General features: G+C 44.7%; 1 protein-coding gene across 1 annotated transcript in view; it reads right to left on the reverse strand.

Moving 5' to 3' along the window:
- Positions 1-26,031, reverse strand: part of LOC138666840 (alpha-2-macroglobulin-like protein 1) — a 216,492-nt gene that overhangs the window by 179,244 nt on the left and 11,217 nt on the right. The window contains exons 2-5 of the mRNA XM_069755018.1: positions 19,904-20,060; positions 18,056-18,140; positions 10,193-10,298; positions 8,578-8,658 (exon numbers count right to left, since the gene is read on the reverse strand). Of these exons, the coding sequence (XP_069611119.1) occupies positions 8,578-8,658; positions 10,193-10,298; positions 18,056-18,140; positions 19,904-20,060 (429 nt within the window). The remainder of the gene's footprint in view (positions 1-8,577; positions 8,659-10,192; positions 10,299-18,055; positions 18,141-19,903; positions 20,061-26,031) is intronic.

The following is a 26,031-nucleotide window of genomic DNA, read 5'->3' on the forward strand; positions in this document are numbered from 1 at the left end:
ACTCGGTAAGGTCCTCACAACTTTTGTAGATGTTATGTCTTCCTCTCTGTCCCCCAGATGGTATGGATCGGACAAACCCATATGACGGATGGCCTGAGGCTTTTTACAGGAACTCTAGAGACGCCCTGGCCTCCACAATTTGCCACCTATGTCTTCTTAGGTATTAAGGTCGGACAGCCAACTTGGAATTGACTGCCCTGCCGGTCTCTGAAGTAAAGCGTAGAGTCTATTACTCCCTCTGTGTTCCGGCCACCGGTCCACGCTCCAGAAGGAGACAGTCTCTCACAGGACAGGACTCCTTCTGGTTTTTGTTCTCCTTGTGCTATGACTTCGTTTCTCACTCCCTACAATGCAATTCCTTTCTTATCCTTTCTTAGGATGCTGCCGCACGTGGGACAGGTGCAGCTCCGTGTCTTTCTGTCTTGCTGAGCCTCTGATGTTTCTCCCTTCTTACTCCTACTCCCTCCAGTCAGCTTCTCCTACTACCTTCTGCCTAACTTTCTATCCAACCCACCAGTTTTACCCTAATGTGAGGAGTGGCCTAGTAGATAGAACCTTTGCTTCCCCTGGTGGACTGGAGTGTGAAGTGTGTTGTGTGTTTTGTGATACCTGGTAGGGTGAACTCCTTTGGTGCCATCAGTCGTAACATCACTCCCCCTGGTGGAAGAATGACATTACTGCAATGACCAGGACTCTGGGGCGCTGCATTTACATTGAAATGCCTGGGAAATGTGAGTCACACAGCTGAGGAGTTGTGGTCCGTTCTGGAGACAGAGTTCCATCAATGGTTGTCTCCACTCAACCTGCAGCCAGGGAAGGCCGTGTGCGACAATGCTGCAAACCTGGGTGCGGCCCTTCGCCGGGGCAATGTCACACACGTGCCTTGTATGGCTCACGTTTTGAACCTGGTTGTCCAGCAATTTTTATCCAACTATCCTGGACTAGATGGGTTCCGCAGAGGGCACGGTCGCTGTGTGCTCACTTCCGCCATTCGCATCTTGCAGCTCAACGACTTACATCTCTATAGAAGTCATTGGGCCTGCCAGTTCACCGGCTGAAATGCGATGTACCCACATGGTGGAATTCAACTATGCACATGTTGCAGCGACTGTGGCAGCACCGACGTGCCCTGGTGCAATACGTTATGACGTATAGCCTGGGCCAACGATATCCAGAGGCAAATCACGCTGCAGAAGTGGTCTTAGATCAGTGACCTATGCACCCTTCTGCTCAGTTTTGAAATAGCGACTAAGATGTTTAGTGCTGACGATGCCATTATCAGCATGACTATTCCGGTGATTTACATGCAGGAGCACACTTTAAACAGTATTCGGAGTCAGGTGGTGGAACAAGAGGAGGAGGAGGAACTGGAGGAGTCGTATGCGGAAGGGACAATATCTCCAAGGTCCAGACGGTCGGCAGCACCAAGGTGGCTGGCATTGGAGGCTGGGGGAGAGGGATTACAGAGGGCGCATGGTAGTAGCAAAACTGTTGAGGAAGGTGCAGGAGGTGAGGAAGAAGTGGAGGACGAACTGGCGTTGGGCATGGAAGTCTCATCAGATGAGGGAGACCTTGATCAAATTTCTGTTGTGCGAGGTTGGGGGGAGAGGGCAGAGGAAGGAAGCATGATTCTCACCTCGCCGCCACCAAGACAACAAGGACTTGGTCCTCCTGGATGTGCAAGACACGAGTGCCTTCGTGCTGCACTACCTGCAACATGACCCTCGGATTGTCAGAATCCGAAGTAATACCGACTACTGGGTTGCCACACTCTTAGATCCCCGGTACAAAAGTAAATTTGCTGAAATAATTCCTGCCATAGAAAGGGATTCACGCATGCAGGAGTATCAGCAGAGACTGTTACAGAATCTTACATCTGCTTTTCCAAAAAACACCAGTGGTGCACGTAGTGAATCTCTGAGTTCTAACTTGCCAACCGTGGGACTATCGAGTCATCACTCAAACCGTAACAGTAACATCGTATCTGGTAGTAACAGCAATGTTTTCCAATCGTTTCAAGATTTTTTAAGACCATCCTTTGCAAGGCCACAGGAGACAAGAAGTCTGACGCATAGCCAACGCCTAGAGAATGGTACAGGAGTATCTCCAAGCTAACATCGATGCCATGACTGTGGAACTGGACCCTTGGTCATTTTGGGCTTCCTATCTTGAAAAATGGCCAGAGCTCGCCACTCACGCCTTGGAGATCTTGTCGTGCCCCGCAGCCAGCGTTCTCTCTGAACGTGTGTTCAGCGCTGCTGGTGGTGTGCTGACAGATAAGGGCACTCGGCTGTCCAGTGACAATGTAGACAGACTAACGTTCATCAGGATGAACAAATCCTGGATCCGTATGTACTTTTCTACCCCTGTGTCATCCTGGGGAGACTAAAAGCTTGATGATTTTTGAAAATCACCTCACCAACCGTTAAAAAAAAACTCTGGCAAAATTGATGCCACTTAAGTGGTGTCTGTGGCCGAATTTTTGGAAAAAATGGAGACTCTTTTTGGAGTCCCCTTGCTGTGTTTTACATGACGTTGCCATCGTCAATTCCAGGTGGGTGGGGTCGTCTGCAGAGTTGTTTACTCATACTATGGCCTGGGATTCAGAGGTCTGCTCCAAAGCTTCAGTGTCTGCTAGTCAGCAGAGTACCCCACCCATAAAGCAAGCTACACCGCCTGTCTATCTAAGTACTAATTTTTAACTGCATCTAGCCCAGGAAATCCTTTTGGGCCTAGTAGCATTTTGTGCTACTCAGCAGAGTACACCACTCATGTAGCAAGCTGCACCACCTTTTTATTTTAATACCTAGAGCTCCAAGATTTTACACACATACATTTGTAACATTATACACAGGTCTGCAAAAAAAATTTTTTCAAGAGCTGTCTTGGTTATTCCACGTAATCTTTATGTTTTTAAGTGCGCTGAATCCGAAAATGACCTCTGTTTTGTCATAGGACATCACGTTTCCTGACAATTTAAGTAACTATGTTAAATAAGACAATACCTCACAATAAATGAAAATAGACTCATAAAAATTTATTTTTTATTACAAATGTTTCATGAAAATCATTTTTTAACTGCAATGAGCTCACTAACACACACTAAAATCAATTCTTCTTCCCTGTGAGGCTTCTCTTGGTACATTTACGCTTGTGAGTAGCATCTGGAATGTCTCTCTGAAGCTTCCAACAGTAGTCTGCCATCATTGTAATGCTCCATCTTCCCTGGTATCTTCTTTCCATCTCTTTAATGTCCTGGTGGAATCGTTCACATTGCTCTTCACTCACAGCTCCCAAATATTCAGGAAAGTTGTCAAGGTGGGAATGGAGGAAATGCACTTGCAAACTCATCAGGCAACCTAAAGCTTGAAATGCTTTCAGCATTCCTCCGATGATTTTTTTGTAGACAGGGTCTTTGTTATTGCCTAAAAATGTCTCTACGACCTCTTTAAATGCAAACCACCCTTCTTTTTGAGGATATTCACCACAAATGTAACAGAAACTGTCAGGCGAATTAATACACTTCCGCTGAGACATAATGCTAATTTTGGGAAACACGGTTGAATATGATGAGCTAACACGAACTGAGATGAAAAAGTGTGAACAGGCGAGAACCAAGATAAAACAATTGAATCAAGCCCGAGCATGTCAGAGCCTGCTCGTTCAGCTTGCAACATGTTGATGCTGGTTTCATTAGTTCACTCTGAAAGTTTTTTTCTTTGAAACTTATATTTTTTGGCATTGTATATCTTCAATGCATTGATGTGAATTAATTAATAATAATTTTGACTTTCAAAACCCTAAAAAAAACCATTAAAAAAATACCAAAAATTGAGAAAAATATACTAAATTTGAAGAGAATTTTGCATTTTGTGGCAAATCCTGACGTCCAGGATTTTTTTCAATATGTTTTTCGTTTTCAGCACACCAAAATACATAGAAATTAGATGAAAATAATCAAACAGCTTTTTAGTCGCAGACCTGTGAATTATTAGTGAGGAATATGTAAAAAAAATAATGGATATGAAATGGTTTACTGTATGTAAACCATGTCTCATATCCTGTTGGATTTGATAAGGAGATAGCAAAAGCCGGCAATTGAATTACCAGCTTTTATGCTATCTAGCTCTGTATTATATATATATATATATATATATATATATATATATACATATATATATGTATATATATATATATATATATATATATATGTCTCAATGACATTTATTTTATCTATTCTATTGTAATCTGTCAGTGTGATTTTACTGTACACCGCACTGAATTGCCAGCTTTTCTATACAACACCGATGCGTGTTTCTCGCAAATCACACACATGGTCCGTGTGTAATCTGTATTTTTCTCGCCCCATAGACTTTCATTGGCAAATTTTTTTTGCGCAATACACTGACAAATGCACATGCTGCGATTTTCTCAGCCCGTAAAATATGGCCGAGAAATATACGCTAGATAGGAGCTGCCCCATAGAGAAACATTGGTCCGTGTGCAATGCGTTGTTTTTGCGCTTCTCATACGTCCGTATTCCTCTCTAGTGTGAACCTGGCCTAATTCCACGGAAAATCCGTGGTAAATCCGCAGGTAAAATGCAGTGAGGAGCAAGGGGAGAAGTTGACTCAGTCCTTGTATTGTGTCTATGTGCCACATTAAGCACGGAGAACAGAAAGAGGAGAAGAGAATAGTTTGAGGACTTAAGAACTATAAGTGTTCAACAATATCAACAATCTAAAGGTTCGTTATAAGTCCGTCTTCAAAGATCTGATGTTCCTTTTTCCACTGTGCCCAAAATAATCAAAAATCTTACAAACCAAAATTGTTGAAAAATTGTTGCAAAACAGATGGCGGATAAGCAGCCCCAATCAAGTTCCAAAGAAATTCATGATGTCTTGCAGGCTCAGCGTGCATCACTGACAGAGCAAACTATTTGTCGACATTTGAATGAAATGTTATGGCAGGAGACCTAGGAGATCCCCACTGCTGATGCAGAGACATAAAAAAGCTGGACTGCAGTTTTGCCAAAATGTACGTGAGTAACCCAAAATCCTTTTGGTAAAGCATCTTGTGTACAGATGAGACCAAGATAGAGATTTTTGGTAAAGCATATCATTTAACTGTTTACCGAAAATGGAATGAGGCTTACAAAGAAAAGAGCACAGTACCTATAGTGAAATATGGTGGAGGTTCAAAGATGTTTTGGGGTTATTTTGCTGCCTATGACACCGGATGCCTTGACTGTGTTCAAGGCATTATGGAATCTGAAGATTACCAATGGATTTTGGGTCGCAATGTAGTGTCCAGTGTCAGAAAGCTGGGTTTGCGTCTTAGATCATGGGTTTTCCAGGTAAAAAATGACCTCAGACATAATTCAATAAGCACCCAGAAATGAATGTAAATAAAGTGCTGGAAAGTTCTGAAGTGGACAGCAATGAATATGAATCAAAATCCCATTGAACACCTGTGGAGGGATCTTAAAATTACTGTTGGGAAAAGACACCCTTCAAATATGAGAGACCTAGAGCAGTTGGCCAAGGAAGAGTGGTCCAAAATTCCAGCTGAGAGTTGTAAGAAGCTTTATGATGATTATAGGAAGTGATTGATTGCAGTTATTTATTCCAAAGGGTGTGCAACCAAATATTAAGTTGAGGGTTCTCTAGCCCATTTTTGTGGTTTGCATGAAATTATGTCCAATTTGCCTTTTTTCTTCTGCTTTTTTCATGTTCTTCCAATACGCGCCAAGTGTCCTTTTAGGGCTACATCTATTCTTTTCCCTATTAATACTACTGTAAATTGCATTAACTGTAGGGAGAGTTCCTCGACGAGTGATACTGTGACATTAGAGGCATACAGTCAGGGTTTATTGTCTTCCATTCCTTTCATAGACATACTGCTGTATCAAGCTTAAAACAAAAGTCCTTTTCAGTGCTGCATATTTTATTTTCCCAAATAATACCATAAATTTTGTAGGCATTTATTATGTAACTAATTTATAATGCACAAGGTGTGCAGTAAGGGAAGGAGAAGTAGATGTTCTGCTGATGGTGGTGCACACATAGGCCGTGGCCGTGGACCAGGGTAATCTGTGCCTGTCAAGGGAGAGGGTCTAGGAGTCCCAATATTTTAAAAATTGTCCATAAAATTATTCTGAGGCCCTCCTCTACATATTTTTAAGGGTGCATTGCACTCCCTCTTTCTAATTTGTGGCAGCCATTGCACTTAGTGCACAGGCTTTACAGTCCCACTGTTTTTTAAATTAGCAAAAAATTATTCTGAGGCCACATGTCTTTCAGAGTGTATTACAATCCCTTCTTTACAGGCTTTTCATTTAGTTCATACTAGTGTAATGTGCAATCTTTTTTAAATGGCCATGAACAGTGACTCACCACACACTTCCTGCGCGTGTAGGTCCTCCTCTTCCGGGGCCAGTCCGCTGATGCACTGCTATTCGCTCTCTTCCCATGAACTGCTCTGAGCCTCTGCTCTTTACTAGTTGCAATGAATGTGACCATTTCCAGGCCATTGTTGTTTTGGGGTGTTTTTAATTTTTTAAAACGGCACTGGTGGTTAGATTTTCACTTTCCACATAATCTTCACTCAGCACGTCAACAACTTTAGCATAAAGTCAAGTTCTTGCTTTTTCCCACCTTGTTCTATTTCTCTTTATCGCATATCAGTATCATCAGATGGAGATGATTGTTGCTTCTGGTTACACAAATCTCTTGCACAGGCCACAACATGATAGTTGTTTTCCATGAATTCTTGAACAAATTCAGGTTTGTTGTAATCATCTGCAGACAGCCATTCACAAAAGAAGGCAACATGTAACGTGGCCCAAGGCAATAGTTGTGAGAGAGGGACACATCACAATCTTTTTAGAATTTAAAAGTCACAACCTTTTTAAAATTGTAAAAAATAAAATATTCAGAGGCCATCCTCTGTGTGTCTTCCAGGGTGTATTGCAGTCCCACCTTGAAATGTTTGATAGGCCTTGCACTTTTTGCATGGGCTTTACCAGTGTTGAAGTCCCACGCTTTTTTAAACTGTCAAAAAATGTATACCGAACCCATCATCTTTGTGTCTTCCTTGGTGTATTGCAGTTTAAATTTTTGCTAGACCATGAACTTAGTGCATAGACTTTATCAGTCTAGGAGTCCCACCTTTTAATAATGGAGAAAAAGGTTTTCTGAGTCCCGCTCCCTAATAATGGGTAAAAATATGTTTTCTGAGTCCCTCCTCTATGTGTCTTTTAGGGTGCATTGCAGTCCCTCCTTTACATTTTTGCGAGGCCTTGCATTAGTGCACAGGCTTTATCAGTATAGGAGACTGACCTTTTAATAATGGGAAAAAAAGGTTTTCTGAGGCTCTCCTCTACGTGTCTTTCAGGGCATATTGCAGTCCCTAATTCTAATTTTTGACAGCCCCTGCACTTAGTTCATAGGCTTTTTGAGTCTAGGTTTCCAACTGTCTAACAATTTTATCAGAATTTGTATGAGGCCCCCATTTATGTCTAATACAGGGTGTAACAGAGTCTTTCTTTATTCTAATCTTTGCCAGTTCTTGCATTGTCCACATAGGAATTGTAAGTTTCAGAATCTCTCCTTCATAAATTAAACAGGATGTGTCTGACCATGTCACACACACCACATGCCCAGACAAGGTAGTAAAATGTTAAAATAATTTTACCGGTGAATGTTTTTTCATGATTGAAAGCAATGAGAAAGTGCAAAAATGCAGCAACATAGCCTAAGGAGGGGAGGAAGTGTTTTTGTGTTTCCCTTTATTAATTTGCCATATATACAAGCCGTAATCCAGAATGTTTTCTAACATTTTTTTCCTATTAAATTTTCTCTTTGGTTTTGGATGTTTAAGGCTATGTGCCCACTGTCATGGTTTACTGTGCTCTCGGGTCAGGTAGTTGCAGGGTTAACTGGAATGGCCTCTTTCTGGATCCTGGGAGGCTTTTTATAGCCTCACTGTGAGGTCAATCCTTGTTGTTTATACTCTGACCCTTGGCTGAGTGTGTCTGACTCCGGTGTGCCTCTGCTTTGTGCAAGTACTAAAGTCTGTCTGTTTGGTTTCTGATCTGGTCCTGTCCCTGTTGTGATTCCTGCCTGCTGTTTCTGTACCATCTATTGCCCGTTCTGGTCTTCTGATCTCTGGCTACATTCTGACTATTCTCTGCTCGCCCCTTCTGTACCGCGCCGCCCTCTCCGTGTATGACCCCCGCCTGTCCGACCTGAGTTCCCCTCTCCTCTATTTCAGATTCCCTGTAAAATCCTGCACTCATCCCCAGCAGCAGGACGCTAAGCCCCGCCCCCTGTGGTCACATGATCGTAGGTCCTTCTGTTCTCTACCATACTCAGCACGCTGTGCAGGTCCCGTCTGTCTGAGTTTTCCTTGTAGTATCTGACTCTGGGCTCTCCAGCAGTGTGGGTGAGTCACCTTGTTCAGCCGTGGCAGTGCGCCAGTGCTGACAGGATCCTGACACCCACATTGCGGATTCATGTGCGTATTTTTCTGCACAGTTTTTGAAAAAATCCGCAGGTAAAACGCACTGCGTTTTACCTGCGGATGACCCATGGATTTCCAGCGGATTTCCAGCGGTTTTTGTGCGGATTTCATCTGTGTTTTTACACCTGCAGATTCCTATTGAGGAGAAGGTGTAAATCCACACAAAGAATTGACATTCTGTGGAAAACACAATGCAGCATTTCCGCGTGGTATTTTCCGCACCATTTGCACTAAGGATTTTGTTTTCCATAGGTTTACATGGTACTGTAAACCGGATGGAAATCTGCAGCAGATCCACAGGCAAATCCGCAATGTGTGCACACACCCTAAATCAGAGGTGTCAAACTGCATTCCTCGAGGGCCGCAAACAGGTCATGTTTTCAGGATTTCCTTGTTTTGCACAGGTGATAATTTAATCACCTGCAAAGAATGATTCCAGCACCTTGTGCAATACAAGGAAATCCTGAAAACATGACCTGTTTGCGGCCCTCGAGGAATGCAGTTTGACACCTCTGCCCTAAATGTCATGCCGTAAAAGTGGCATAATACTCTGACAACAATGTAGCGACCTGAATATACTCGTTACCTGAGTCGAACCCATCTGAGTATCCGACCTGATTGATTACAGTAACGAGGACTAAAGTGTTTTAGTGCTCATTCGTCACTAATAATTACTTTCTCTGATAAAGAGCCCTTCAGATTATTTGGGTCATCTAGAAGAATAAAGACCAGAGAAGAAAAAGTGACTGCTACCATGAGTCATGTGTCATGCCAACAGTAAAGCATCCTGAGACCACTCATGTGGGTTTGCGTTTCATCCGTGGAGTGGATTCACTTACAATTTTACCTAAGAACACTGCCATGAATGAACAATGGGATCTTAACCTCCTCCAAGAGCAACTTCTCCCATCAATCCAGGAGAAATTTCGTAATGAACAATGCTTTTTTTCCATCAAGATGGAGACTATGTCACAAAGAAAGTGATAGCTAAGTGATTCTGTGAACAAACATTGAAATTTTAGTCTATGACCAGGAAATTCCACAGATTTCAATCCTATTCAGAACCAATTGTGAATTCTCAAAAAGCGAGTGGAAAAATAAAAAAAGAAACAAATGTGATAATGCCCAAGCACTGATTAGACAAGAATGGGCGGTAATCAGTCAGGATTTGGCCCAGAAGTGGATATCTAGATGCCAGGGAAAAAGGCTTCAGAAGCCTTGAATATTGGTGCGTCTCAAACTTTTGGTCATGACTGCATGTAGAGTAAATAATATAATATCCACTATTAGCATTAGGAAATGATCACAATCTACATCCTCACCGTCACTTCACAATGATCTTTGCTCAGATCAGAGCTTTCCTACAAAGCTCTAATGTAAAAGCCAGCGAGTTAGAGCGAGTTTAAAACCGCCTATATCCATTTGGCTGCGGAACAAAATGTAATAAAAAACTAAACAAAAAGTAATATGAATTTCAATTTAGACTTAGTGACCAGTGTGAAAATTGCAAGATTTCTGAGTTTTTAAGCTATATATGATGTTAAAAAATACCATAGATTTAAGATAAAAATCCGATTTTAAAATAGGTCTTATTACTATGGCACATTCCTTTGAAAGGCAAATACAAAATAACAAATATATATATATTTTTTTACAAACATTTACGCACCTTCTCTCCCTTAAGATAGAAGCAATTTGTTTCACTTGTGTCTTCTTTTCGGGGTAAACACACCGAAAGATCTACAAACCCTTCTACCGGCTTACCATAAGTATACCTGGAAATTAAGACACAAGTTATAGACGCTAATGCCTTTTCATGGGTTGTTCAGTTATTCTGTACATGCTGAATCTAATTCAGAAGTTTTATCCTCACTATAATAAACTCACTGTCCAGTGTTAATGTATTCATCTATCAAAGTAATTTATAAGTCATCTTGATGTGAATGGAAATTACTGACTACAGAGGTCCAAATGTCTGGACAGAGAACCACAGTCTCTTTGATCTAACAATTCAAAATAGGGATTTTTGTGTACTCACCGTAAAATCCTTTTTTCCGAGCCACTCATTGGGTGACACAGGACCATGGGTGTATGCGGCTGCCACTAGGAGGTAGACTGTCACGCCGTTTACGGCGATAAAGGGGCAGGACTGCGTACTGGGACCCGCACCTTTCCCTGCCACTATAATGGGGCCCTGGCTTTCCCTTATCTCAGGGGTACCTATAATGGTTAGGAGGCCTGAGCCGCCAGCGTATCCCTGTCTCCTGTGCAGGCCCTATCAGTGGCCCCCTCTCCCCCCAAGGGAGGTGGACTGCACCAGTGTATAAATACGGCAATTAAACAGGGTATACAGACAAGGTAACTAAATGTCTCAAACTCACCAAATGCTCACACAACAACAGAGGAAACACAGAGAAGGGAAGAGAAGGAAAAAACTAGGAAAGAAAACAGGTATAACATGCAACCAAAACAGCAGACACCAATCTCTGTAACTAAACCTCCAAGCTCGTAATACCATGCTCCTTCTCACTCCAAGCCAGGCAGTAAAACTGATCACTGACAACAGTTGTAGACAAAGCTGAGTCTATATAGGAGCGGAGATTACCAAAACCAAATCAGCTGAGAGACATAGCTCTCAGTAACTTCAGTAACAAGGTTTAACTCCTGCCCTGCTGGCACAAGACAGCCAGGTCAGAATTCAGGAGAAGAGCTTCTGTTCATCGTGTGTGAACGAGGCTCAGAGCGCTGCGGTTCTCTGGAATCACTCTGTCGCGGTAGCCCCGTGACATTGACACTAAGTAAATACAAAAAGGGTTAGCTCATCCTCTGCAGTATACACTGCCTACTGGCTCCGGATAATACCAGTTCGTAGACGAGCAGTAGGAGATTAACAAGATTTAACCATAGTAACAACATGTCAAAGACTAAAACACTCATCATAGGCAACAAGCCAAAAACAAGGGTGTGTGCTGTGTTCCTCAATGAGTGGCCCGGAGAAAAGGATTTTACGGTGAGCACTAGAGTTGAGCGACCTTGACCTTTTTAGAGTCGAGCCGGGTTTCGCGAAACCCGACTATCTCAAAAGTCGAGTCGAGTGGAATCGGCCGATTATCGCGAAAAGTCGGGGATCGACCGAAACACGAAACCCAATGCAAGTCAATGGGGGAGCATAGTCGGCAGTGAGTAGAGGCCAGGAAAACATGTACAGAGCCCATTGTATTGGCAAAAACATCGATTCTTGCCACTGAAGCTTGTCAATCATAATTTAGTTTATAATAATTGTAAGGCATTTGAAATTGGGGGTCATTTGGCTAAAGTTGTGGGGGGTAGGGCTGGTTCAAGCAATTAGTGGGCCAAGGACATCTGGACCACGTCACGGCAGTGGAGCAGGGAGAGGTAAGTATTTCAACTTTGCAAGTGCTGTGATCCTGAGCAAGAGGGGGGGCCCACTCGTTGGCATTGGCACTGGCACAGGGCCCCTCAAAGTACAGCGGTGTGTTTGCACGGCGGGGGCGCCTCCCACCGGCAGCAACACTTTTGCATACTATGAGGGGCCCTGTGCCAGTGACATCGCCAACGAGTATTCCTCCCCCCACCTGATGAAGGAACCTGCACCTTCATCTGCACCTTCCTCTTTGTCCCCGTGTAATGTGGTATGGTATGCGGGAAGGGGGACCTGACTTTCAGCAGGCTCACAATCTTTCAGTGTAGCGTGCACGGGGAATGTTGCATTATGGGTCAGTGTACCAGCAGACTCATCTATCACTGGCTGGGCAATGGGCAGGATGAGGAGGAAACACAGATATAGGCCCAAAGAATAAAGTGGGCTAAATGCAGTTCAAAATTGTTAACAGGACTAACGAGGGGGCATTGTTTTGTTCAGTGGAGGACAACTGGAATGAGAGGCTGACACAGAGAGTAGGCCCAAATCTGTAAGTAGTCTAAATGCAGTTCAAAATTGGCAAGAGTAGTAAACAGGCGGCACAGCTTTGTTCACTGTAGGAGAACAGCAAGGAGCGGCAGACACAGATAGAAGGCCCCAACCCAACTAGTAGGCCTAATGCAGTGTAGTTTTCAACAACCACTAAACGAGAGTCGGAAGACCGAAGCAATGGAGAGGAAACCTGGGGAACACCTTGGAGTGGAACACACAGTCTCTACACCCCATACCCAATTTGTAGGCCTAATGCAGTGTAGTTTGCAACAATTACTAAAAGAGAGTCGGAAGACCGAAGCAATGGAGAGGAAACCTGGGGAACACCTTGGAGTGGAACACACCGTCTCTACACCCCATACCCAATTTGTAGGCCTAATGCAGTGTAGTTTTCTACAACTACTAAACGAGAGTCGGAAGACCGAAGCAATGGCGAGGAAACCTGGGGAACACCTTGGAGTGGAACACACCGTCTCTACACCCCATACCCAATTTGTAGGCCTAATGCAGTGTAGTTTGCAACAACTACTAAACGAGAGTGGGAAGACCGAAGCAATGGAGAGGAAACCTGGGGAACACCTTGGAGTGGAACACACCGTCTCTACACCCCATACCCAATTTGTGGGCCTAATGCAGTGTAGTTTGCAACAACTACTAAACGAGAGTGGGAAGACCGAAGCAATGAAGAGGAAACCTGGGGAACACCTTGGAGTGGAACACACCGTCTCTACACCCCATACCCAATTTGTAGGCCTAATGCAGTGTAGTTTTCTACAACTACTAAACGAGAGTCGGAAGACCGAAGCAATGTAGACGAAACCTGGGGAACACCTTGGAGTGGAACACACCGTCTCTACACCCCATACCCAATTTGTAGGCCTAATGCAGTGTAGTTTTCTACAACTACTAAACGAGAGTCGGAAGACCGAAGCAATGTAGACGAAACCTGGGGAACACCTTGGAGTGGAACACACCGTCTCTACACCCCATACCCAATTTGTAGGCCTAATGCAGTGTAGTTTTCTACAACTACTAAACGAGAGTCGGAAGATCGAAGCAATGGCGAGGAAACCTGGGGAACACCTTGGAGTGGAACACACCGTCTCTACACCCCATACCCAATTTGTAGGCCTAATGCAGTGTAGTTTTCTACAACTACTAAACGAGAGTCGGAAGACCGAAGCAATGTAGACGAAACCTGGGGAACACCTTGGAGTGGAACACACCGTCTCTACACCCCATACCCAATTTGTAGGCCTAATGCAGTGTAGTTTTCTACAACTACTAAACGAGAGTCGGAAGACCGAAGCAATGTAGACGAAACCTGGGGAACACCTTGGAGTGGAACACACCGTCTCTACACCCCATACCCAATTTGTAGGCCTAATGCAGTGTAGTTTTCTACAACTACTAAACGAGAGTCGGAAGACCGAAGCAATGTAGACGAAACCTGGGGAACACCTTGGAGTGGAACACACCGTCTCTACACCCCATACCCAATTTGTAGGCCTAATGCAGTGTAGTTTGCAACAACTATTAAACGAGAGTCGGAAGACCGAAGCAATGGAGAGGAAACCTGGGGAACACCTTGGAGTGGAGCACACCGTCTCTACACCCCATACCCAATTTGTAGGCCTAATGCAGTGTAGTTTGCAACAACTACTAAATGAGAGTCAGAAGACCGAAGCAATGGCGAGGAAACCTGGGGAACATCTTGGAGCGGCAGACACCGTTAGTAGGCAATACCGAAGTAGTAGCCCCAATGCAGTTTTCAAATTCCTAGAGGCTGAAAACCAGACTATTGACGCTCAGTTTTTTTCAAAGGAGGACAGCTGTATTGAGTGGCGCTGACAGACACAGATAGTAGGCCTTAAACCAAAAATATGGCTCCATGCAGTTTAAAAAAGGTTACAGGGGTACACAGGCAGCATTGGTCTGGTCAGTGGAGGACTATTTCAATTATGGACCGCAGACAGACTTTGTACGCCTACTATTAAAAAAAGGATGCTCTATGCAATTAAAAATAGGTTCCAGGGGTACACGGGCAGCAGTGGTGTGGTCAGTGGAGGAGTATTGGAAGGAGGGACCACAAACAGGCGTAGTAGGCCTAACATAACAAAATTTGTCTGTAGGCACTTTAAAATAGGTTCCAGGGGTACACGGGCAGCAGTGCTGTGGTCAACGGAGGACAATTTGAATTAGGGACTGCAGACAGACTTTGTAGGCTGTCCCCTGTGGACCATGCATCCAACACATTAACCCAGTGCGCCGTAATGGACACGTAACTTTTTGTGGACATGCCTACTGGTCCATGCGTCTCTTGTCAGGTCAGGTGCACCTTTCTACTGTTTGATTGCCTGAGTGCTAAGACAATGCAGAATTTTTCATGCCGGTGGAGGGCTGGGATGGCTTTTCTCGCAAAAGAAGTGATGACTGGGTAGCTTGAACCGTGGTACAGAGTAGTTCATCTGGGCTTTATAAATATAAAACAAAGAAAAAAAGTAGGCTCCATGCACTTTCAGCTGGGTTCCAGGGGTACACGGCCAGCATTGGTCTGGTCAGTGGAGAACTATTGGAAGGAGGGACCGCAGACAGGCTTCGAAGGCCTAACATAATAAAATTGGGCTGTAGGCACTTTATAATTGGTTCCAGGGGTACACGGGCAGCAGTAGACAGGTCAGTGGAGGCGTAGTGGAAGGAGGGACCGCAGACAGGCTTCGAAGGCCTAACATAATAAAATTGGGCTGTAGGCACTTTATAATTGGTTCCAGGGGTACACGGGCAGCAGTAGACAGGTCAGTGGAGGCCTAGTGGAAGGAGGGACCGCAGACAGGCTTCGAAGGCCTAACTGTTGTGAATTCTGTGGTCAAGCTCCCTCCTGTGGTCATGAGTGGTACTTCGGCTGGTTCTGTCCATGAGCTTCCTCTGGTGGATGTGAGTGGGGCTGCAGCTTCTGAGTTTCCTTCCTCAGGTGACGAGGTTAAGTCATTAGGTGCTGCTCTATTTAACTCCACCTAGTTCTTTGTTCCTGGCCTCCAGTCAATGTTCCAGTATTGGTCTTGCTCTCTCCTGGATCGTCCTTGTGGCCTGCATAAGCTAAGTTCTGCTTGTGTTTCTTGGTTTGCTATTTTTTCTGTCCAGCTTGCTATTTTGGTTTGTCTTGCTTGCTGGAAGCTCTGGGACGCAGAGGAAGCACCTCCGTACCGTTAGTCAGTGCGGAGGGTCTTTTTGCGCCCTCTGCGTGGTTGTTTGTAGGTTTTTGTGCTGACTGCAAAGCTATCTTTCCTATCCTCGGTCTATTCAGTAAGTCGGGCCTCACTTTGCTAAAATCTATTTAATCTCTGTGTTTGTATTTTCATCTTTGCTCACAGTCATTATATGTGGGGGGCTGCCTTTTCCTTTGGGGAATTTCTCTGAGGCAAGGTAGGCTTATTTTTCCATCTTCAGGGCTAGCTAGTTTCTCAGGCTGTGCCCGAGGCGCCTAGGTCTGGTCAGGAGCGCTCCACAGCTACCTCTAGTGTGGTGTGATAGGATTAGGGATTGCGGTCAGCAGAGTTCCCACGTCTCAGAGCTCGTCCTATGTTATTAGTAACTATCAGGTCACTTTGTGTGCTCTTAACCACCAGGTCCATTGTGTTTCTGAACCACCAGTTCATAACAGCCTCCACTCAATGCTTCCCCATTGACTTGCGTTGGGTTTCGTGTTTTGGTCGATCCCCGACTTTTCGCGATAATCGGCCGATTTCACTCGACTCGACTTTTGAGATAGTCGGGTTTCGCGAAGGCCAACTCGACCCTAAAAAAATAAAAGTCGCTCAATAGTCACTGATTTTTTATCAGTGTTTGTGTGCCAAAACCAGGGGTGGACAATAGAAAGAAAAAACATAAATGAAAAATTGACACCTGTTCTGTGCTTTGGAGACACTCCTAATTTCGACTTACAAATACTGATGAAAATCATCTGAATGAGATCTGCCTCTGAAACTAGTTATCTGTAACATTAAACCTGATCTGTCTGCAATACAAACTGCATACATTTTAAATACATTTCTCAGACCTGATGGAGTCAGTGTACTTACTTTGAGAATCAATGTCAGAATAGCTGTATAATAATTTGTAAAAGTTTAAACATAATCTCCACCCACTTTGGCTGATTGACAGATCCTCAGAGTCCTTACTACCTGCTGCTGCTGAGATCTCACACCGTGCAGTACTGTCAGTCAGACTGGGGTTGTGGAACTGAATAAACTTGGACTCATGAGGTCTCTCACTCCTTAGCTGGACTCTGTAAAAAAGTTCTTTGTAATATTAGGATTATGCAGTCATTCTGACACAATATATAGTAGGAAATACATCAATCCCAAAAAGGGCCAGACTGGCCATCTGGCAATTCTGGCAAATGCCAGAATGGCCTGTCTGGTTATGGGCCTCCTTGTCTGCTACGTTGTTAACTGATTTGGTGTTCTCAAGACACCCATACTGTTAATGAGTCACCCACCAGGGCCGTGGGGTACTCGGTATCGGGTCCAGTGCTATAAGGGGACGTGTCACGGCGGCGACCTGGTCCATGGCCATGGGCGCCCATGAAAAAGGGGATAGGTCTTTGTGGTAAATAAAGTCTATTGTTCGTGACACCACCTGTGGTATTCGGTCAGTAGGGACCAACGCTGCTTGAAGGGGTCCCCTGGGATGATGTTATGGCAGCTAGGTGGTATAACTTCCCACATGTGAAGAAGGTCCCCAGGGCTCCCGGTGTATAAGTGAAGGTGGTGAGAAGTGCAGTGAAGAATGAGGACACAGGTTTGCACTCTTTACCCGGTTTACTGTAGCTTCAGGCAACCACAGTCCAGGGTACCAGATCACAGGGCAGGCAGGGTCTGGCCATCTTGGAAGCGAATCCAGAGTCCCCTTTACCAGGTGGAGATCAACACCCTCCTCCAAGTGCGGTGGTGATGTGGTTCCTTACTGCCTAAGGCTTCACATAAGGTCCTCACAGTTCCTCTCTGTCCCCCTTAAAGGAACGGACACAACCCATATGACAGGTAAACCGTGCCTTTTTTACAGGGTCTCTATCATGACCCAGGCCCTATAATTATCACTGTGTCTCCTGGGTATAAATGCAGACAGGTGATCTACAATCCAACTGTCCTGCCGGTTTCAGCTATGCCACTATAGAGTTCAGCATGGCCACGGTCTTCCGGCTGCCGGAATATGCACTAGCCAGAGAGGTAGCCTCTTCTCAGCTCTGCTCCACTGGTGTTTCTCTCCTGTGCTTTCTTCCTCCTGCTTTCCTTCTTCAAGATGTTCGATCTTTCCATTCTCTTGCTCCAGGAGCTGTAGTTCCTCGGACTACACGGCTCCTTCAGACTTTCTGACTCTACAAGTCCATCTGCTCTCTACCCTGTCTGGCCCAGCCTGCTCACTAACTTCCCCTCCAGCCAGAATATAAGGAAGTTCCCCTTAATCCGGGTTCAGAACTCCCCCTTCTGGCCTGGAGTGTGAACGTGTTGTATGTGAGATTTACTTTACTACCGGTAGTGACTATATTGGTAAGTATGAGATTTTGGAGTCGTGCAGTGACATTATTGTGTTTCTTACCTGCCGCAAACTTCCAGATGAAAAGATTTGTCTGTCGTGGCAACTTCGGATGGAGCACTGATATTTAACTCAAATCTTTTTGTAGCTAAATGGGGTAGAAATGTCAATTGTTAAAAATTCTGACTATTGTTTATAACACTTTTTGCTCAAGGCAGTACGCCATTATTAATACCTGAGTCATTACTACTTGCCAAGATATTTACAACAACCAACAGAGCAGAAAAGCAGGACCGATTTTAGATTTAGGTATGGCCATGTGCTATACAATGACCGTGTGATATCTGGTGCCTCAAATTTATGTGATAAGTTGAACCCATTATACAATGCTCCAGTTCTCATTTTTATCCGCATGTAACCTTTGTGCAACATCATTTGCTTTTTTGCTTATTTTGTTTTTCAAATGTTTATTTAAAAAAGTGTAGTACAAAATATTTCTTACTGTGTATTGTGTATTTTTGAACAGCATTGTAATTTTTTTTTTAGAAACTTTATTGGGTTATCCAGACTAGTTAAATTCATAGTTTATTCTTAGAATCCTCATACAGATTTTGTAGGGGAACATATGGATCAGGAATTTTATATTCCTGCAAAAAAAATGATAAAAAGTTAAATAAAAGATGAAAAAAAATAATGCATATGATAAATACATTAAATGAGGTATTGGTTGATATTTTGGCCAAGTATTAGGACCCTTGATGCTAGTTGCTAGCTTATCTATTTTGGCCAAAATATCAACCATTACCTCATTTAATGTATTTATCGTATTCCTTATTTTTTTCATCTTTTATTGAAATTTGTATCATTTTTGCAGAATGCAGCAAGGCCCCTTTTTGTTGGCTGGGTGCACTGGGGTGCATGTATATAGTGCTGATAATACTATGGGTGTCATCAATAGGCTGTGAGCCGGACACTTTGCATCGCACATACCTGTGTGACTGACGTTCTACTCAAGCCTCATTTATGTGCAGTTTTTCAACTAGGCAGCCAACCCCTCCATAATTTGGTAGGTGTGTGGGTGGCTGTTTCTATCAGTAGTTGGCACCTGTGCCGCCCCTGACTTCATCGTTGGGGGCCATTTGTCATCTGACAGGTTTTGGTAGTGCCGTAAGGAAAGTCCATCAACTTTGAATAACCTCTTTAAGTGGTTCATTCAGAAGTTTCAAATTGTGGCCATGTCCTTAGTATAGGTGAATAATATCAGAATGGTGGAATTTCGGCTCCCACCCTAACACTAACCCTCACCAATCTGCTGATTGAAGAAGGATGGTTTTAACCCCTTAATTGCTTAAAGGCATAGCCCTATATTGTTATTAGTGGCTGTACCTGATATTACAAATCGCTACACCTTCATCCCATTGAAGTGATTGGGCCCGGTCAGGAATTAGAACAAACATCCAATTTGACAGTTTATTCCTGCATAACCCAATTGATATTTTTGAAAAACTTTTGCTAATCTTTTTCATTTATTTATTTTTTTCAGAAGGGGATGGGGATAGGCGGGTGGGATATCATGGCATGGAAGAAAAGCTCTTTATTTTGAGATCTGTGTATTGACCCTGTATGGCAGAACAGTTTTGGTATTGGGAAGAACAATTGGGACTTTATGGGTTCTGAAAGACATTGCATTCTTCTCTAGGTACTGTATTTATTATGGAGAATATGTGCATAATACATCGTCTTACGGAGAATAGCCCAATTTCTTCTCTCCAAGTGCATCTGTATCAAACATAAAGTACATAAAAGTACAGAATTGTCCTTTAGTCAGTTTTGTGATAATTGGAATACACAATAATTATATGTTATCTTTATTGTATCCATTTTTTTTAACTTATTTTCACATCACCTTACCGTATTTTTCAACTTTAAAATCTTTATCACAACCATCAGGTATCTTAATTTTATAACTTCCAAAAGTTAATTCATCGGCCAGGTGAAAGCTGAATTCAGCAAATCCTTGCTTTGTGGTCACATCCAGCCATTGTGCTATACGGTGTTCATTCGGGTCCTATAGAAAAGAGGTAAATTATTATTATTATTACTTACAAGCTGCTTAGGGTTCTATAAAAAAGAACCAGATCAAACCTTCCAGTTGATCCTATCCTGTCGCACATTGCAATGAAAACTGAAAAACATATTGAATTCTTATCATTTTGGTATTTATTAAATACAATTTTGGATTTTATTCTATCACTGGACTTATTTCGGGTGATTTTTCTGTTGTTGATTGTATTTTCCGATTGTCCTTGTTGAACTATCCATGTAAGCACACACAGAGGCGTGGGTATCTTTTACTCTATTATATTTCACATATTACCCCAGATATTTTGTGTGCATTTTGCTTTGAGTTTTCCTTAATTATCTAAGTATTCTGGGACCATTTTCCCTCCTTTTCAACTGGAAGGATGATCCTTCCCTAATACTTTGTCAGCCTTGGGAGTCAGAGCTTACGAAAGGGCTTGTCTAGGCTTAGACCGCACACTTGAGCCCCCAGCCTGGACATCCCCTTTAAGCCTTTCCCAGTGAATGGAAAGAGATCAGATGTCCTTTGACAAAATTTTCCATGTAGAGCTGAACACAGGATGTAATAGTGGCTGCAGAACTTTTTAATTTTGCCTCTCCGCTGTGGAGTTATTAGGGCACGTTCACACGTTCAGTATTTGGTCAGTTTTTTACCTCAGTATTTGTAAGCCAAAACCAGGCCTGGGTGATAAATGCAGAAGTGGTGACGTGTTTCTCTTATACTTTTCCTCTAAGGCCGGGGTCACACTAGACCGAAATACGGACGAGTGCAATGCGATAAAAAATCGCATAGTACTCGTCCCAATGTTAATCTATGGGGCAGCTCCCATCATCCGATATTTTCTCGGCCGTATTCAGGATCCGAGTGAAATCGCAGCATGCTGCGATTGTCAGCGTTTCGCGACCGAGAATCGCCAATGAAAGTCTATGGAAGCCCCAAAAATACGGATCACACACGGACCAGCAGTATGACTTGCGAGGAATACGCAGCGCTGTTAGAGAGAAAAGCCGGCAATTCAGTGCGGTGTACAGTAAAATCACACTGACAGCTTAGAATAGAATAGGTCGAATAAATGTGTACACATAGAATAGGTATATATATATATATATATATATATGTCAGTGAGACACATATATATATATATATATATATTAATATTTCATCCAGCGCGATATAGCAGAAAGCCGGTAATTTAATTGCCGCCTTCTGCTTTCTCCTTCCTAAACCCAACATGATATGAGACCTGGTTTACATACAGTAAACCATGTCTTCTCCCCATTTTTTTTGCATATTCCACACTACTAATGTCAGTAGTGTGTCTATGCAAAATTTGGCCATTCTAGCTATTAAATTAAGGGGTTAAATTGCGTAAAAAATTGGCGTGGGCTCCCGCACAATTTTCTCCGCCAGAGTAGTAAAGCCAGTGACTGAGGGCAGATATTAATAGCCTGGAGAGGGTCCACGGTTATTGGCCCCCCCCTGGCTAAAAACATCTGCCCCCAGCCACCCCAGAAAAGGCACATCTGGAAGATGCGCCTATTCTGGCACTTGGCCACTCTCTTCCCATTCCCGTGTAGCGGTGGGATATGGGGTAATGAAGGGTTAATGCCACCTTGCTATTGTAAGGTGACATTAAGCCTAATTAATAATGGAGAGGCGTCAATTATGACACCTATCCATTATTAATCCAATTGAATGAAAGGGTTAAATAAAAGACAAACACAATATTTAAAATTATTTTAATGAAATAAAAACAATGGTTGTTGGAGTATTTTATTCTACGCCCAATCCAGTCACTGAAGACCCTCGTTCTGTAAGTAAAAAAACATAATAAACCAACAATATACTTACCCTCCGCAGATCTGTAAAGTCCAACGATGTAAATCCTTCTGAAGGGGTTAAAACATTTTGCAGCAAGGAGTTCCGCTAATGCAGGCTGCTCCTTGCTGCAAAACCCCGGGGAATGAAGCTAAAAATAGGTCAATGATCTATATTTAGCTTCATTTGCGGTGAGGCGCCCTCTGCTGGCTGTTCATAGATCGTGGGAACTTACCTAGAAAGCTTCAATCCTAGTTGGGGTTGAGTTCGCTGACTACTTGCTCGCGCTCTATGTGCGGTACCGCGGTCCTGTGATGCAACAGGATCGCTTCCTTCACGCTGGGTGAAGTTTAACCCACGTGTGTATACTTATGAGTACCGCCATATAGTCCGTCATTACTTGGCAGCAGGTTCCATCTCTGCACGGTGGACCCCGGGCTGCGAACGCACCATACTCTATCTGTCTTATTATTTGGTGCGTTCCGCTAGCCCTAACATTACACTAGCGCCAGGGTCTGGCTAGTAATGACGGACAAACAGCAATCCATGCGGTATATCCAGCAGCTGGAGGGTAGGTTGGCGGCTCTTGAGAGCGCAACCTCAGCTGTGGATGTTACCGCAGTTGCTGTACAGGCTGCTAGCGTGGCTGCAGCAACCCTGTCCATTGCCACCCCTGCTCCGACATTTTCTCGCCTCCCGCTGCCAGAAAAATTTTCTGAAATTTTGTAGGGGATTTGTGAGTCAGTGCTCTATTCACCTCGAGCTCCTGGCTGCACGTTTTCCCACAGAGCGGGCTAAGGTGGGATTTATAGTGTTTCTCTTGTCGGACAGGGCGTTGGAATGGGCTACGCCGCTGTGGGAGCGTGGCGATCATGTGGTGCAGAGTGCTCCGCTGTTTCTGAGCACTCTGAAACAGGTCTTTTTAGGACCTCAAGTCACCCATGATACTGCGCTCCAACTGCTGGCATTAACTCAGGGTGAGTCCTTGGTCAGTCATTTTGCCAATTCCGCACTTTAGCTTCTGAGCTGGATTGGTCGGATAAAGCTCTTATCCCCATATTTTGGAGGGGCCTGGCTGACCACGTTAAGGACGCTCTGGCCACTAGGGAGGTTCCTGCCACACTGGAGGAGTTAATAACTGTCTCCACTCGAATTGACCTCCGTTTTAACGAGCGGAGGTTAGAGCGAGCCCAGTGTAGGCAGAGGTTTCGGCTGGCTTCTACCTTCGCCAAACCTCTGGAATCTCCGATCCTGGTTCCTGAGTCACATGAGGCCAGGGAAGTGTCACAAGCGGGATCTAAGTCCCGGACCGCTTGTGCACTCAAGGTCTGTCATGTTTGCCAGCAGTCAGGACATCTAGCCACCAGATGTTCTCAGCGGTCGAGGAAACGTCAGCGTCTAGTGGTAGTAGGTGGAGGTACACTAGACACGGCGACGTTTGCCTCTAAATTGTCCTTTAAGGGGACAATTACTATTAGGCTCATTCTCCCACTCGGTAGAGCTCTGCGTGGATTCTGGGGCGGAGGGCAATTTTATGTCTTCTGCCTTCGCCCAACGTCACGCAATTCCTCTGGTTATGCTAGCTCAACCAGTAACGGTACGAGTGGTGAATGGGTCGACACTGCCCTCACAGATAACACACCAGACCATCCCTTTTACTCTGTCCATGTCGCCATCTCATCAGGAGATTATATCTCTGCTCATCATTCCTGAGGGAATTGATGAGGTCCGGTTGGGAATACCTTGGCTACGGTACCACCCTCCTCATATCGAGTGGTCCTCTGGCAGAATCCTGGGATGGGGCGAATCTTGTGGGGGTAGGTGTCAGAGGGAGTGCGTTCAGGTTGCTACTACTGAGGTACCCGCAGATCTCTCCTCTCTCCCCAAGCAGTATTGGGCTTATGCAGACGTGTTCTCCAAAAAGGCGGCGGAGATCCTTCCGCCCCATCGCCCCTATGACTGTCCTATTGATCTCTTGCCTGGTGCTGAGCCTCCCCGGGGTCGAGTCTATCCGCTATCTCTCCCGGAGACGGAGGCAATGTCACAGTACATCCAGGAAAATCTGGCAAGAGGATTCATTAGGAAGTCAGTGTCACCTGCTGGGGCAGGGTTCTTCTTCGTGCAGAAGAAGAATGGGGAATTGCGTCCATGCATAGACTACAGGGGTCTTAATGCCATCACCGTTAAAAATAAGTATCCTTTGCCCTTGATATCTGAGCTCTTCGATAGGCTTCGGGGAGCAAGGGTATTTACTAAACTAGATTTGCGGGGTGCTTACAACCTGATTTGCATCCGTGAGGGGGACGAATGGAAGACGGCTTTTAACACCAGGGATGGGCACTATGAATATCTGGTGATGCCCTTCGGGCTCTGTAATGCCCCAGCCGTTTTCCAAGACTTTGTGAATGATATCTTCCGGGATATGCTTTCCACCTCGGTCGTAGTCTATCTGGATGATATTCTCATCTACTCTCCAGATATTGACTCCCACCGGAGAGATGTTTGCAAAGTCTTCGACCTCCTACGGGCAAACTCCCTCTATGCCAAGTTGGAGAAGTGTATGTTTGAGCAGGAGTCCTTACCTTTCCTGGGCTACATCATCTCTGCCCAGGGAATGGCTATGGATCCTGCCAAACTACAGGCTGTGATGGACTGGCAGGAACCCCATTCTCTTAAAGCGGTGCAGCGCTTTATGGAGTTCATTAATTATTATCGCTAGTTCATTCCGCACTTCTCAACTTTGGTAGCTCCCTTGATTGCCCTCACCAAGAAGGGGGCGAATCCCAAATTGTGGTCTGAGGAGGTCTCCAAGGCCTTTAACTCTATAAAGTCACACTTCGCTAGCGCTCCCATCCTACATCGCCCCGAGGTTGATAAGCCATTTATCATGGAGGTGGATGCCTCTTCTGTTGGTGCTGGAGCAGTCCTCTTCCAAAAGGATGCTCAAGGTCGGAAGCATCCCTGCTTCTTTTTCTCCAAGACCTTCTCACCAGCAGAGAGGAATTATTCCATCGGGGACAGGGAGTTGCTAGCCATGAAGTTGGCTTTCTCGGAGTGGAGACATCTCTTGGAGGGAGCACGTTGTCCCTTCCAAGTCTTCACAGACCATAAAAATTTGGTGTACCTGCAGACAGCCCAGCGGTTGAATTCTCGCCAGGCCAGATGGTCCTTATTCTTCTCCCGGTTTTATTTCACCCTCCATTTTCTTTCTGGGGAGAAGAACATTCGGGCCGATGCTCTCTCTCGCTCCGTTGTGTCATCTGCAGAGGAGGAGGAGCCTCGGCTTATTGTCCCCACCGAGAGCTTGAGAACTGTGGCCCCGGTTTTGCTAGAGTCTGTGCCCCCGGGCAAGACCTTTGTTCCATCCAGTTTGCGACCGGAGGTTCTCTCTTGGGCACACTCGTCCAGGGTGGGTGGACATTTTGGTACCAAAAGGACATCTGAGTTACTGGCGAGGACATACTAGTGGCCGCATATGGCTCGTGATGTCGCAGAGTATGTTCGGGCGTGTGTCTCTTGCGCCAAGAACAAGACTCCTCGGCAACGGACAGCTGGTTTGCTTTATCCTCTGCCGGTGGCGGACAGGCCCTGGGAGATGGTCGGAATGGACTTTGTGGTGGGCTTACCCAAGTCTCGTAACTGCACCATTATCTGGGTGATCACCGACCATTTTTCCAAAATGGTGCACTTGGTGCCTCTTCCACGGCTACCTTCTGCACGGGCGTTGGCTGTCTTGTTCGTTAAGCATATCTTTCGCCTACACGGTATGCCAGACAAAATTGTTAGTGACCGGGGTCCCCAGTTTGCGTCTCGATTCTGGAGAGAGCTTTGTCGTCTACTCAGTATTGAGTTGAATCTCTCTTCGGCATATCATCCCGAGACGAATGGGTTGGTAGAGAGGGCCAACCAGACCTTGGTCACATATTTACGACATTTTGTTTCTGCCAGGCAGGATGACTGGGCATCCTTGCTACTGTGGGCAGAGTTTGCACTTAACAATGCCGTAGCCGACTCCACCGGTCAGACTCCATTCCTCCTAAATTATGGCCAGCATCCGCGTGTTCCTGTGCCCATGCCTGTGTCTTCTGCTGACCCCAGGGTGGCAGACTGGGCTGTGGAGGCACGGGACATTTGGGAC

The sequence above is a fragment of the Ranitomeya imitator genome, chromosome 2 (genome assembly GCF_032444005.1).
Source record: "Ranitomeya imitator isolate aRanImi1 chromosome 2, aRanImi1.pri, whole genome shotgun sequence".
NCBI classification, from domain to species: domain Eukaryota; kingdom Metazoa; phylum Chordata; class Amphibia; order Anura; family Dendrobatidae; genus Ranitomeya; species Ranitomeya imitator.